Raw genomic sequence first — 12,306 nt, 5'->3', positions numbered from 1 at the left:
TTTTATTTTTTAAAAAAATACCTACTTCTAGAGGAGAAGCTACTTCTGTATTTCTCCTTTTATATTCCTAGCAAATATTTGGTCATTTGTTAGCCTTGTACCTGTAATTTGTATCAGTAACAAAAGTTGTTGTTTTTGTCCTTTTAATTACAAAGTTAATGTGCTTGATGTTTTTTAAAAATTCAGATACAACTGAAAGTCCCTTAACTTAGATTCGGGGTGGCCACTGTTAACAGTCCTCTGAGACTTGAGTCTCTGACCTCATTTATGCACATGTACAGTTGTGTTTAACATGAATATAGCATACAGATCCCATGCTTCCGCTCCCCAGTGTATCATATCACCACACGATGGCTTCCCTTTCGTTTAACAGCCACGTAGCATTCCACAATTCCCCATTAAACTGTAATAGTTCTGTTGATAACAAATAATGCTACTGCATACACTCTTCTACAGAAATCCTGGCTTACATGTATGAACATGTGTATCTGTAGCATGTATTACAAGAGACAGACTTGAGGGTCAAACCATTGATTTGGGATCTTAAAGTAGTGAAATGGAATCACAGAATACCAGCTTCACATGAAAGTGAATTTTTGAGAACTCCAGCCCTTAGCCTTTACCTAGGTCCTCCTTATCCTGTAAGATTCTTATTTATCCTAAGAAGGCATGGTCCAAAACCGTTATCCTTTTTTTTGTTGTTGTTGTTGTTGTTTTGCTGTACGCGGGCCTCTCACTGTTGTGGCCTCTCCCATTGCGGAGCACAGGCTCCGGACACGCAGGCTCAGCAGCCATGGCTCATGGGCCTAGCCTCTCCGTGGCATGTGGGATCTTCCCAGACCGGGGCACGAACCCGTGTCCCCTGCATCAGCAGGCGGACTCTCAACCACTGCGCCACCAGGGAAGCCCCTGTTATCCCTTTTTAATGATGTGATTTTACATCTGGGTCTTGAATAATAGTTTTTCCTTTTTTTACTCCCTAAATTTTGAGGGTTTTTTCCCCAAACGGATAGACAGTCAACATCACAGGTTGCTCAACCTATTAAAGCTACTAGACAGAATCTAGCTTTTCAGTTTTTAAGATGAAGAAAGTAAAGCCCAGAGACATGAAAGGTTACACACGGTCACCCAGCTATCAGTGTTTCACCGCTGCTTAATGCCATTCTTCAAATATGTTGTGGAACTGCTTGTGATTTGTAGTTAAAGAATTTAAGTTCCTGCTACAGCATAACTAGCTGGCTGCAGAAGCCTTCCCATGTATGGCAATGAACTCTCAATAAAGATTTGTTACTGTTAAATGTATGGCTTTGAGCACGTCTGGACCTTTGTTTCCTTCCTTGTCTGTTAAAAAATTAAAAAAAATAAGAAAGTGATGCTTGCCCTACACCCACGTTTGGAGTTAGGATCCAAAGGTGTATTTAATACTTCATGTGAAAAGGGCTTTAAAACGATGCATATTTTCCAGTAACTTACTATATACCCCACTTTATTTTTAAAACGTTTTATTGTTTTTTCTTTAAATAGTAAACACCAATTTTTTTAATTTTTTATTTATTTTATTTATTTATTTTTGGCTTTATTTTATTTATATTTGGGTCTTCGTTGCTGCACGCAGGCTTTCTCTAGTTGTGGTGAGAGGGGGCTACTCGTCGTTGTGGTATGTGGGCTTCTTATTGCGGTGGCTTCTCTTGTTGCAGAGCACAGGCTCTAGGTGCGCGGGCTCAGTATTGTGGCTCACGGGCTCCAGAGCGCAGGCTCAGTAGTTATGGCGCACGGGCTTAGTTGCTCCATGACATGTGGAATCTTCCCGGACCAGGCCTTGAACCCGTGTCCCCTGCATTGGCAGTCAGATTCTTTTTTTTTTTCTTTTTAATATCTTTATTAGAGTATAATTGCTTTACAGTGGTGTGTCAGTTTCTGCTTTATAACAAAGTGAATCAGTTATACATATACGTATGTCCCCATATCTCTTCCCTCTCGCATCTCCCTCCCTCCCATCCTCCCTATCCCACGCCTCTGGTCACAAAGCACCGAGCTGATCTCCCTGTGCTATGCGGCTGCTTCCCACTAGCTAGCTATTTTATGTTTGGTAGTGTATATATGTCCATGCCACTCTCTCACTTTGTCCCAGCTTACCCTTCCCCCTCCCCGTATCCTCAAGTCCATTCTCTAGTAGGTCTGCATCTTTATTCCCGTCTTGCCCCTAGGTTCTTCTGACCATTTTCTTTTTTTTTTTAGATTCCATATATATGTGTTAGCATACGGTATTTGTTTTTCTCTTTCTGACTTACTTCACTCTCTATGACCGTCTCTAGGTCCATCCACCTCACTACAAGTAACTCAGTTTCGTTCCTTTTTATGGCTGAGTAATATTCCATTGAATATATGTGCCACATCTTTATCCACTCATCTGTTGATGGACACTTAGGTTGCTTCCATGTCCTGGCTATTGTAAATAGAGCTGCAATGAACATTTTGGTACATGACTGTTTTTGAATTATGGTTTTCTCAGGGTATATGCCCAGTAGTGGGATTGCTGGGTCATATGGTAGTTCTATTTTTAGTTTTTTAAGGAACCTCCATACTGTTCTCCATAGTGGCTGTATCAATTGACATTCCCACCAACAGTGCAAGAGGGTTCCCTTTTCTCCACACCCTCTCCAGCATTTATTGTTTGTAGGTTTTTTGATAATGGCCATTCTGACCGGTGTGAGATGATATCTCATTGTAGTTTTGATTTGCATTTCTCTAATGATTAGTGATGTTGAGCATTCTTTCATGTGTTTGTTGGCAATCTGTATGTCTTCTTTGGAGAAATGTCTATTTAGGTCTTCTGCCCATTTTTTGATTGAGTTGTTTGTTATTTTGATATTGAGCTGCATGTGTTGCTTGTATGTTTTGGAGATTAATCCTTTATCAGTTGCTTCATTTGCAAATATTTTCTCCCATTCTGAGGGTTGTTTTTTCGTCTTGTTTATGGTTTCCTTCGCTGTGCAAAAGCTTTGAAGTTTCATTAGGTCCTATTTGTTTATTTTTGTTTTTATTTCCATTTCTGTAGGAGGTGGGTCAAAAAGGATCTTGCTGTGATTTATGTCATAGAGTGTTCTGCCTGTGTTTTCTTCTAAGAGTTTGATGGTGTCTGGCCTTACATTTAGGTCTTGGCAGGTGGATTCTTAACCACTACGCCACGAGGGAAGCCCCCAATTTTTTTTTTAATCTTAAAATTCAAAGGAGGAAAACCATTTTCAAATCCCAGTACCATCCGATTACATTTGCTGAACATACTTCTAGGAACTCTGCACATTTCTTTACTATTTATTTTTGTGTGTTTTTTAAATTTAATTTAATTTGTTTGTTTGCACTGAGTCTTAGTTGCGGCTTGCTGGCTCCTTAGTCGCGGCTGGCAGGCTCCTTATTTGTGGCATGCGAACTCTTATAGTTGCGGTATGCACGTGAGATCTAGTTCCCTGACCAGGGATCAAACCCAGACCCCCTGCATTGGAAGCGTGCAGTCTTAACCACTGCACCACCAGGGAAGTCCCTTGTGTGTTTTTTAACTGAGTTATAACTGACGTAACATTATATTGGTTTCAGATGTGCAGCGTAATGATTCAGTATTTGTATACATTGCAAAATGATCATGGCAATAAGTCTATTTACTCCTCTTTAAAATAATGTGTCCAGTATGCAAGGATTAGTATCAGATATTGGTTTCTTAGGATTATTATTCCTCAGTTGAGAAATTTGGCTTAATGGTATATTGAGTAATTGAAATACAGTTAAAGCATATATATAATAATGTTATCATAAATAATAATAATAAAGTTTTAATGTTTAACAGAAAAAATTAGCAGTTTTTCAGAGGAATGAGTTACAACAGACTTCATCTTTACATGGGTTTTGGGCTCCCCAAAGGAAAGGGAAAAATTAAGTCTAATGTCCAATTTAGGATTTTTCTGCAACTTAGTTAACCTTATACCAGCAGTTCTCAAACTTTCATTCTCAGGATCCTCTTACACTGAGGATCCCAGGGTGCTTTTGTTTTGGGTTTTTTGTTTGTGTTCTTTTCATCTGAACATTTGCTCCCCTTTATAATATGGTGAGAGCATTATTTTTTTATTGGAGTATAGTTGATTTACAATGTTGTGTTAGTTCCAGGTGTACAGCAAAGTGAATCAGTTATACATATACATATATCTACTTTTTCTTAGATTCTTTTGCCATATAGGTCATTACAGAGTGTTGAGCAGAATTCCCTGTGCTATACATATACAGTAAGTTCTCATTGGTTATCTATTTCATATATAGTAGTGTCAATCCCAATCTCCCAATTTATCCCTCCCTCTACCCACCATATTGCCTTTTAACTTTCAGAGTAGAAATGCTTGTGTGACATAACCACTGTGACAATGAAGTAATCCAGTCAGGCACTTTTTCTATTTTTCTGGTTAATAAACATTTATAAAAGTATTTTGTTACTCTTTTCCAAATAAGGAGAACTTCCTTATACTTCTGACTACCAGAATGACATGTTTGTAGTGTCTAATTGCTGTTCCTTCCTGTGTAATTCTGTTCTGTAGCTGACTGGAAGTATCGGCATGCAGGATTAATGGCCTTATCTGCCATTGGGGAAGGATGCCACCAGCAAATGGAAGGAATTCTAAATGAGATAGTAAATTTTGTTTTGCTTTTTCTTCAAGATCCTGTAAGTACCAGTAAATATTTGATTCATAATTATTGCCTTAGTTTCACATGGGACCCTATTGCCTTTACTAATACAAAGGCACCTATTCCAGCATCCCAGAGTGAGGTATGCAGCCTGTAATGCCGTGGGACAGATGGCTACGGATTTTGCACCTGGTTTCCAAAAGAAATTCCATGAGAAGGTAAGTAATGAGTCTGTGGACACTCAAACTCTAAGAAGAGGGATGGCATTTGAAAATGTCTGTGTGTGTGACTTCATTTCACAGGTGATTGCAGCTCTGCTGCAGACCATGGAAGACCAGGGCAATCAGCGTGTACAGGCCCATGCCGCTGCCGCTCTCATTAACTTCACCGAAGACTGTCCCAAGTCACTACTTATTCCATATTTAGATAATTTGGTGAAACATCTGCATTCCATCATGGTCCTTAAACTTCAAGAGGTAAGTTTCGAGATCTTTAAGCTCCCTATTTATAAAGATTAATTTAATTTGATAGGTAAGACCTGGAGAAAGAAGGACTTTTCAGAATGGCCATAAAGAATAGAAAGTTAGGAAGACATTCCAGGCTGTTCTTAGTATAATTCAGGCTTGACCAGAGAATGGGCTGCTCAGTATTAGACTTGGGAAAGATATGGACTAAAGGGTAGGTAAAAGCAACATGTGAATTGCCTGGAAAACAAGGCAGAGTTATTTTTGAACTCTGTAAATTATTTATGTAAATTTGGAATTACATAAATTAATTGCTGCAAGAAACCATGAAAACGTGATTGTAGGAAATTAGCACAGTAGCAACATGAGGCATAAACATAAATGGGGAAGATTTAAGGCAAGACCATCATACGATTATTGTTCAGCGAGTTTGGATGGTAATAGTGGAAATTGGAAGGAAAAGTGATTCTGAAAGATGCTTCTCAGGAAGCATTAGCTGTTTCTCTCTGCCACTTTGAATTTTAAAAGATGAAAGAGAAAGAAGCAAAAAATGTTGACCACTCTCCTAACCTGGGTGAGAGAAGTAGAGAATATGTAGAAAAGAATATCCTTTTTGTTTTAAATACGTTGAATTCTTAAAATAAGGCCTGGCCATCCAAATAGAAGACAGTTTATAGTTTCAGTTTAAGTAAGAGGCAACCTAAAAACAAGTGAATGTTGTCAGTGTAGCATCATGAGAGAGAGAAGATTCAGGTAAGAAAGGCAAAGATTGAAGCCCAGTTTGTTGTCAAATATAATGAAAATAAATTTCTACTCTAAAGTGAAATGAATAAAAAGGACATGCAAAATAAAAGCCGTTTAACTATTATATTCAGCAGACATAAAGTTACTGTCAAATCGCTATATAATACTCAGTTTCTATACTTTAGTTCATGATGAACTGGTAACAGTTGGTAAACCACACTGTGCCTAGCACTGGTCTAAAGGAGAACAGGGAGGAAGAGAGGAAATAATGTCTCAGAAGGCAAAGAAGGGGCTTTAAAGCAAAGGATGCGTGCTCAGTGTCCAATGACAGCAAACTAAGAACATGATACAGGAACATGCGTGTATCTGAAAACACACAGAGATAGACAAGTTGAAGGCAGATCGGTTAGGTTAGTTAAATCAGGAATTGATGGATCAGATGTGACATTACTAGTAGATTTGGGTAAAGGGCTGAAGTGTGAAGGGTGCCTCTGTATAATCCTCCCTCCCCTCATGGGTCCAATATGTGAGATACAGACTGAAGGAAGGAGTTGCTAAGATGGGCTGGGGAGGAGGTTAAAGTATGTGAGCAAGAGCAATGCAAAGAGAGAGTAGCCGAGGAAGAAGGACATTCCAGGGAGATCAGAGGCCAGTCATGACATGAAACAGAGCAGATGCTGAGATGCAGAAGAAGGGAGTAAGCTGACCTTATAAAGGTGTGTTGGGGCTTGTGGTACAAGGAGAAAGAGCTCTGCCGAGAGCGGCTGTGGTTGACGAGCGGCGTGAGGAACATCTGCAGTAGTCCAGGAGCACTGTGTTAAGGAGAGAACATCACACATAAATACAAATAGTTCAGCGCCGTTCCTACATTTGCTTTAAGACCTACAGTCTCCAGTGTGGCTGCCGGAGGGTGGGCTCAGCTTGCGGTTTCAGAAAAGCCCTCGGGAACTTTCAGGGAGTGTTTCTTCCATGTTCTCATTTGTGTGGTTGTTGTGTGTCTTCCTTCTAGTTGATTCAGAAAGGCACCAAGTTAGTTTTGGAACAAGTTGTGACGTCTATCGCATCAGTTGCAGATACTGCAGAAGAAAAATTTGTCCCCTACTATGACTTATTTATGCCATCACTGAAGCACATTGTTGAGAATGCAGTTCAAAAGGAGCTCAGACTTCTCAGAGGAAAAACTATTGAATGCATCAGCCTCATTGGTCTGGCTGTTGGGAAGGAAAAAGTACGTGATTTGTAGTACGTCGAATTTTTTGTTTGAATTTGGCTACGGAGGCACTGAGGGTACCAGAGGGTTTTTTCCTTCTGATAAATGGTTTTCTGGATACTTGTTTTTTCCCATCATCTTACTCTCATATTACTTTAATTTTATATATAAATAAATTGTTTCCTTCATTTTTTCATCGCTAATATTAAGGTTTCTTAACTCAGTTATGCTCTTGAAACCTTCTCTTATGGGTACAGTCTGTCTCTATGGAGGCTTGTGGAATTCAAGACCCATATGTTTAGTTTCGCCCACTTGAACATGTGCTTGGGAACATTCCAGTTGCTTTTCTGTTAATCCAAAAAGCATTGAGTGTCCCAAGAGAAATTTATATGCATGTAGTTCTTCAGAAAATAATTAGCAAGGATGGTGGGCCAGTGTGTTTTTCTTCCTAGCTAACGTCTCAGACCTGTCAAAGCTAATTCAGAAGAAGCTCCTCTGTCATCAGCCCCTCATGTTCTGATTCTCAGAGCTTTCAATATAGAACCTTTCTCTCTGATTTCCTCCAAAACCAGCATTATTATCTTATAAACTGTTTTCTGGGAGACGCTGAGAAACTAACCAATAAAACATTTTTATGTTCTGTTCTCTGCATTTTGGCTTTCAAACTATTTTTGAAACAGTTTATACAATGGAGATTGCCAGAACTTCGCAGAGAGTTAAATGAAAATCATATAGTTCTGTGGAGCAACCCAAAATTGTCTTTCTGGATTTGGATTATCTTTTTACTGCTGGAAATACATAAGCCATGGACCAAAACTTGATGCCACTAGAACTATCTTTATACTGCAATTCATTTTGACCTTCACTGGAAAACGTATTTTTCTAGAAAAAGCACTAAGTCCATTGCAATATAGATGAAAAATTTTCAATATAATACTTTTATCTGAGGGGTTATAACCTGTGTGGGAAATGTAATAGATTTGGGGGGAAAGTTTTATTATTACATAAGAAACAAAAATTGGGTGGCAGTAGTGCCTTTCTGATGTGATATACATGAGTAATATTAGTGTCTTTTTTCCCCAAATATTTCCTTCCAGTTCATGCAAGACGCATCAGATGTGATGCAGCTATTATTGAAGACGCAGACAGACTTCAGTGATATGGAAGATGATGACCCTCAGGTAAAGCAGCCCTCACATGCGCTTGCATCCTTTTGGTCGATAGCTCAGGGTTAAATATATTTAAAAAAGAAATCGAGTAATAGGTTTCTTGTGATAATATCAACCCGTGGTTTCAGAGACATTCTTCACTGATTTTCCTTCTACTTGGCACACCATTTTTCCCTCGGTCCATTCCAGGCTGCTCCTCTTCTGACTAGTTTTTGGTTCCGTTGGGGTTCTGTCATGCCAGGCTCTCTTACCTCTTCACTCTCCTTGAGCAGCGTCATGCATAGGCACAGCTCCGGTTTTCCTTCATACGGTTGTGGCTTCAGGTCTGTTGCCGAATTCAGGGTTCATTTGTCCAGCCCCTCACTAGACATCACCATGTGGATATCTCCTGGCCCTTTGCATGCCAGATGACTTCCCTCCCCTGTCAAAAGCAAAAGAAATACAGAAACCCAGCAGTTTTAGAGCATGTCATGCTCTTTTCTCTGCCTGTGAACAAGCCCTCGTTGAGCTTAGAAAGAACCCTCCCCACTCAGCCTGGCTAACTTCTGCGCGTAGTTCACGGCTGGTACCAGTCTCAGTGGTGGGTACTGAGGACCCTGTAGTAAGAACATCGTGAATGTCTGTCACAATCTTCATGATAGTCACAGTGCCTACTGCACCATGAGCATTCAATCAGTAATTGTTGGCTTAAATTTTAACTTTACACAGCCACTCTGCAGTTGTTTTCCATATTTAAAAATGCTTTTTCCAAACACTTAAAAATTTGTTTTGTTTTTTAAATTAGGAGTGAGGAGTGCGTTTGCACATGCAGGCATGTGAAATAGACAAATATATAGATGGTTGCTGGAGGGTAAAAATCACTTTTGGGGCCATGGGGATGAATTGGAACCAGATTCTCTGTAGGTAGATTAAGTCTTTGTAAACACAGTAGTAGTAGAAGAGGTGTCTTAAATGTGGACAACCCCTTACACAGAAAACTTCAACAGCTAGGAGAAAGGGGTATTTAGTGTTTAATGAATGGAACTTTAGTCAGTAGACAAAGTAAGGTAAGTTCCTGCCTTCAAGAAAATTAGTGCTTAGGGGTTGATATGTTTAAGTGGGCTTTGTTAAATGATTCAGATGCTGTTAGAGAAAACTATATATTTTGAAATATATAGTTTCTTGAAAGTAGGAAAAAATAAGACAGGGTCCTGGGCTCTTTTGCCTCAGCTGTTGTCTGTATCCTAGTGTAGAAGTTCACAGTGATTTTCCATGGTTTCTGAACATTTTAAGTATGTGACCTTAGAAAATGCACTTATTGCTTAAAGAGCCATGAATGTAAAAACATCATTTCCATGAAACAGGGAAGGGGCTTTCTTTATGTCTTATTTATCCACTTTTTATTAAAAATCACTTTTAATTTAATTTTAAATTTTTCTCCCCAGATCTCTTACATGATCTCAGCATGGGCCAGAATGTGCAAAATCCTCGGGAAGGAATTTCAGCAGTACCTTCCAGTGGTCATGGGACCGCTACTGAAGACGGCTTCGATTAAGCCTGAAGTGGCCCTTTTAGATAGTAGGTGTCTGCATGCGGACATGGCAGTTGTAGAATTTCTCTTTGTTACCATTTTTAACATGAATTTTCTTGCTTCTTCGTTAATAGCCCAAGACATGGAGAACATGAGTGATGATGATGGTTGGGAATTTGTGAACCTTGGAGATCAGCAAAGTTTTGGTATTAAAACTGCAGGACTGGAAGAAAAGTCAACTGCTTGTCAGATGCTGGTAATTATGTTTACTGAACTTTGTTTTACAACTTCTCATAATGAATACATATAATGTATATGTATATAATTCATTATATATATACTTATGTATATTATATATATATATTTCATAGGAGTGCTTTTCACGGATGCTGAAGAACTTATTTTGAAGGGCCAGGAATGTATTCTTTAATAAATATAGAAACCTTTAGACCCAACATTTCCACTTATGGATTTCCATCCTAAAGAAATGTGGATAAAACCTTTCATTACCAGTGCTGTTTTTAATAACAACAACAACAAAAATGAATAGCCCAAATAACTATTGTTAGGAAGATGATCAGTAATTACCATGCCCTGGAGTATTACATAGCCATTACAAAGCTACCTGAGGGGGAAGGATTTTTGCCTGTTTTGTGTTTAGTGTATAGTAAGTGGCTAAGGAATATTTTTGAATGAACAAGAAATCTGCTCACAGTATTAAAGATAGAGTTGGTATGATTTCATTGTGTTTAAAAAAAATAGACATGGTAGGAAAATCAAAATGTTTACGGTGATTATTTCTTGTGGTATTATGGGGTCTATGTATATTCTCTTTGAGTTTCCTTTTTTAAACCTTCATGAGCATGTGTTGTAGACAGTGAGAGTTTTTTGTTTTTGTTTTTTTACAAATAGAATTAAGAGATTTTGGTAACAACATTGTAAATCAACTAAACTTCAATAAAGAAGTATTTTAAAAAGAGATTATGGTATATTACAAATCTAGCAGTTAAGTAAGCCTAAATAAAAGTTAATGGCTTAAATTTTATTTTGTATTAGTATTGTGTTTTCTAATTCATTTAAACATATATTTCTTGAACTTACTCTTACCAGTACTTAATTACCTATAATTTATAAACAATTTGGATTTTCTGTAGTATCGCTCAACTTGAGAACAAATATAAATGTAACATCTTCTACAAAATTACCAACTCTTTTCATGTAGTGAAAGAGAATAAAGAAACAATTATATTAAGACAACAATTTTTTGTTTCATCTGTTGAAATGATTTTTTTAAAATTCAGAATAGCATAAGCCTGTTTGCTGCAGATTTATAGAAGTGATGTGCTGTGATTACATTTTCAGGTTTTTTGGGTTTTTTTTAAATTTTAGGTTGCCTTAATTAAGTGGCATCTTTTGTTTGAAGTATTTTCAGAGTGCTGAAACTTTTGCTAAATTCTCCCCCCTACAAAATAAGAATATGAAGTATTCCCCCCTTCGAATGACAATATATACTACAGTCGTTTCATGGTCCTTTCCCATTTTACGATTCCCTTTAGTTAAAAGACTAATTTCACAGTCCTGCAGACAGCTCTAAATGTAGTTAGCTCTAGTTAGGATATAACATTCTGTGGTCCTCATGGTTTTGCAGTTTGTTAATAAATATTAATACATCAAAATTAACATGGGTCTTGTTTTCTCTTCAAATACTTTGGTTTCAGGTTTGCTATGCTAAGGAATTAAAAGAAGGCTTTGTGGAGTACACGGAACAGGTTGTGAAACTCATGGTCCCTCTACTGAAATTTTATTTCCATGATGATATCCTATAATTTTTGAACAGAAAACATTTCTAGATTTACTTAAATTGTAGGCTGTTGAAGTATTAGACTTTGTGCTAACCGAAGTAAGCGTACATCACCAGTATTCTGTTTGCACTGACAGTGGTTTCAGGTTATAAACTTGGTTCTTTGCAAGTGCCTTTGTTTCATTTGTGCCGAAAACATGAAAAAGAAAATGTCAACTATCCTCTAGTTGACAGTTCTCTGTGGAGCACTGAAGAGCTTTAAGGATTGTTATTTTATTAGCAAATGTTTATGGTTGTGTATAATTGCTGCTTTTCCCAAATATCTTTTGGTGATGTTAAGCAAGACCTTTTAACAAGTTAGAGACCAACTTATAGTACTTAACTTTCTATATAGCTCATTTCAAATGTGGATAATACCTCTGGAGAGAAATGTCTCTTGGTAAATCTGTGTGAAACAGTTTTCCTCCTCAATATAATGGTAGTTGTAATTAATATGTATAGGTAGGTTTTTATGCCATTTCGTGTGCGCATACACACACTTTCGTAAATGAGTTAAAAAAAATGACAGCCCAATGGAATGGTAGAGCCTGGACCCAAAACTGCCTGGCTCCAGAGCCACTTTGTTGTAGTTCTTCATGCAGTATCCTGCAGCGGCATCCTTTACAGAAGATGACTTCTGCCCAGCAGACTTCCCATAATGCCTGAAGACAGACCAGAATTATTTTTAAGAAGAAGTCTCA

General features: G+C 38.0%; 1 protein-coding gene across 2 annotated transcripts in view; it reads left to right on the top strand.

Annotated features, from left to right (window-relative positions):
• Positions 1 to 12,306, top strand: part of IPO5 (importin 5) — a 45,958-nt gene that overhangs the window by 25,484 nt on the left and 8,168 nt on the right. For both annotated transcript variants that reach the window (XM_033435107.2, XM_033435106.2), the window contains 8 exons: positions 4,581 to 4,705; positions 4,797 to 4,886; positions 4,971 to 5,144; positions 6,886 to 7,104; positions 8,184 to 8,267; positions 9,680 to 9,812; positions 9,900 to 10,021; positions 11,484 to 11,580. In XM_033435107.2, coding sequence (XP_033290998.1) covers positions 4,581 to 4,705; positions 4,797 to 4,886; positions 4,971 to 5,144; positions 6,886 to 7,104; positions 8,184 to 8,267; positions 9,680 to 9,812; positions 9,900 to 10,021; positions 11,484 to 11,580 — 1,044 coding nt within the window. The remainder of the gene's footprint in view (positions 1 to 4,580; positions 4,706 to 4,796; positions 4,887 to 4,970; positions 5,145 to 6,885; positions 7,105 to 8,183; positions 8,268 to 9,679; positions 9,813 to 9,899; positions 10,022 to 11,483; positions 11,581 to 12,306) is intronic.

The sequence above is a fragment of the Orcinus orca genome, chromosome 18 (assembly GCF_937001465.1).
Source record: "Orcinus orca chromosome 18, mOrcOrc1.1, whole genome shotgun sequence".
NCBI lineage: Eukaryota > Metazoa > Chordata > Mammalia > Artiodactyla > Delphinidae > Orcinus > Orcinus orca.
Note: the sequence above shows the minus strand (reverse complement) of the source record. Positions and strands in the feature narration are given on the sequence as shown.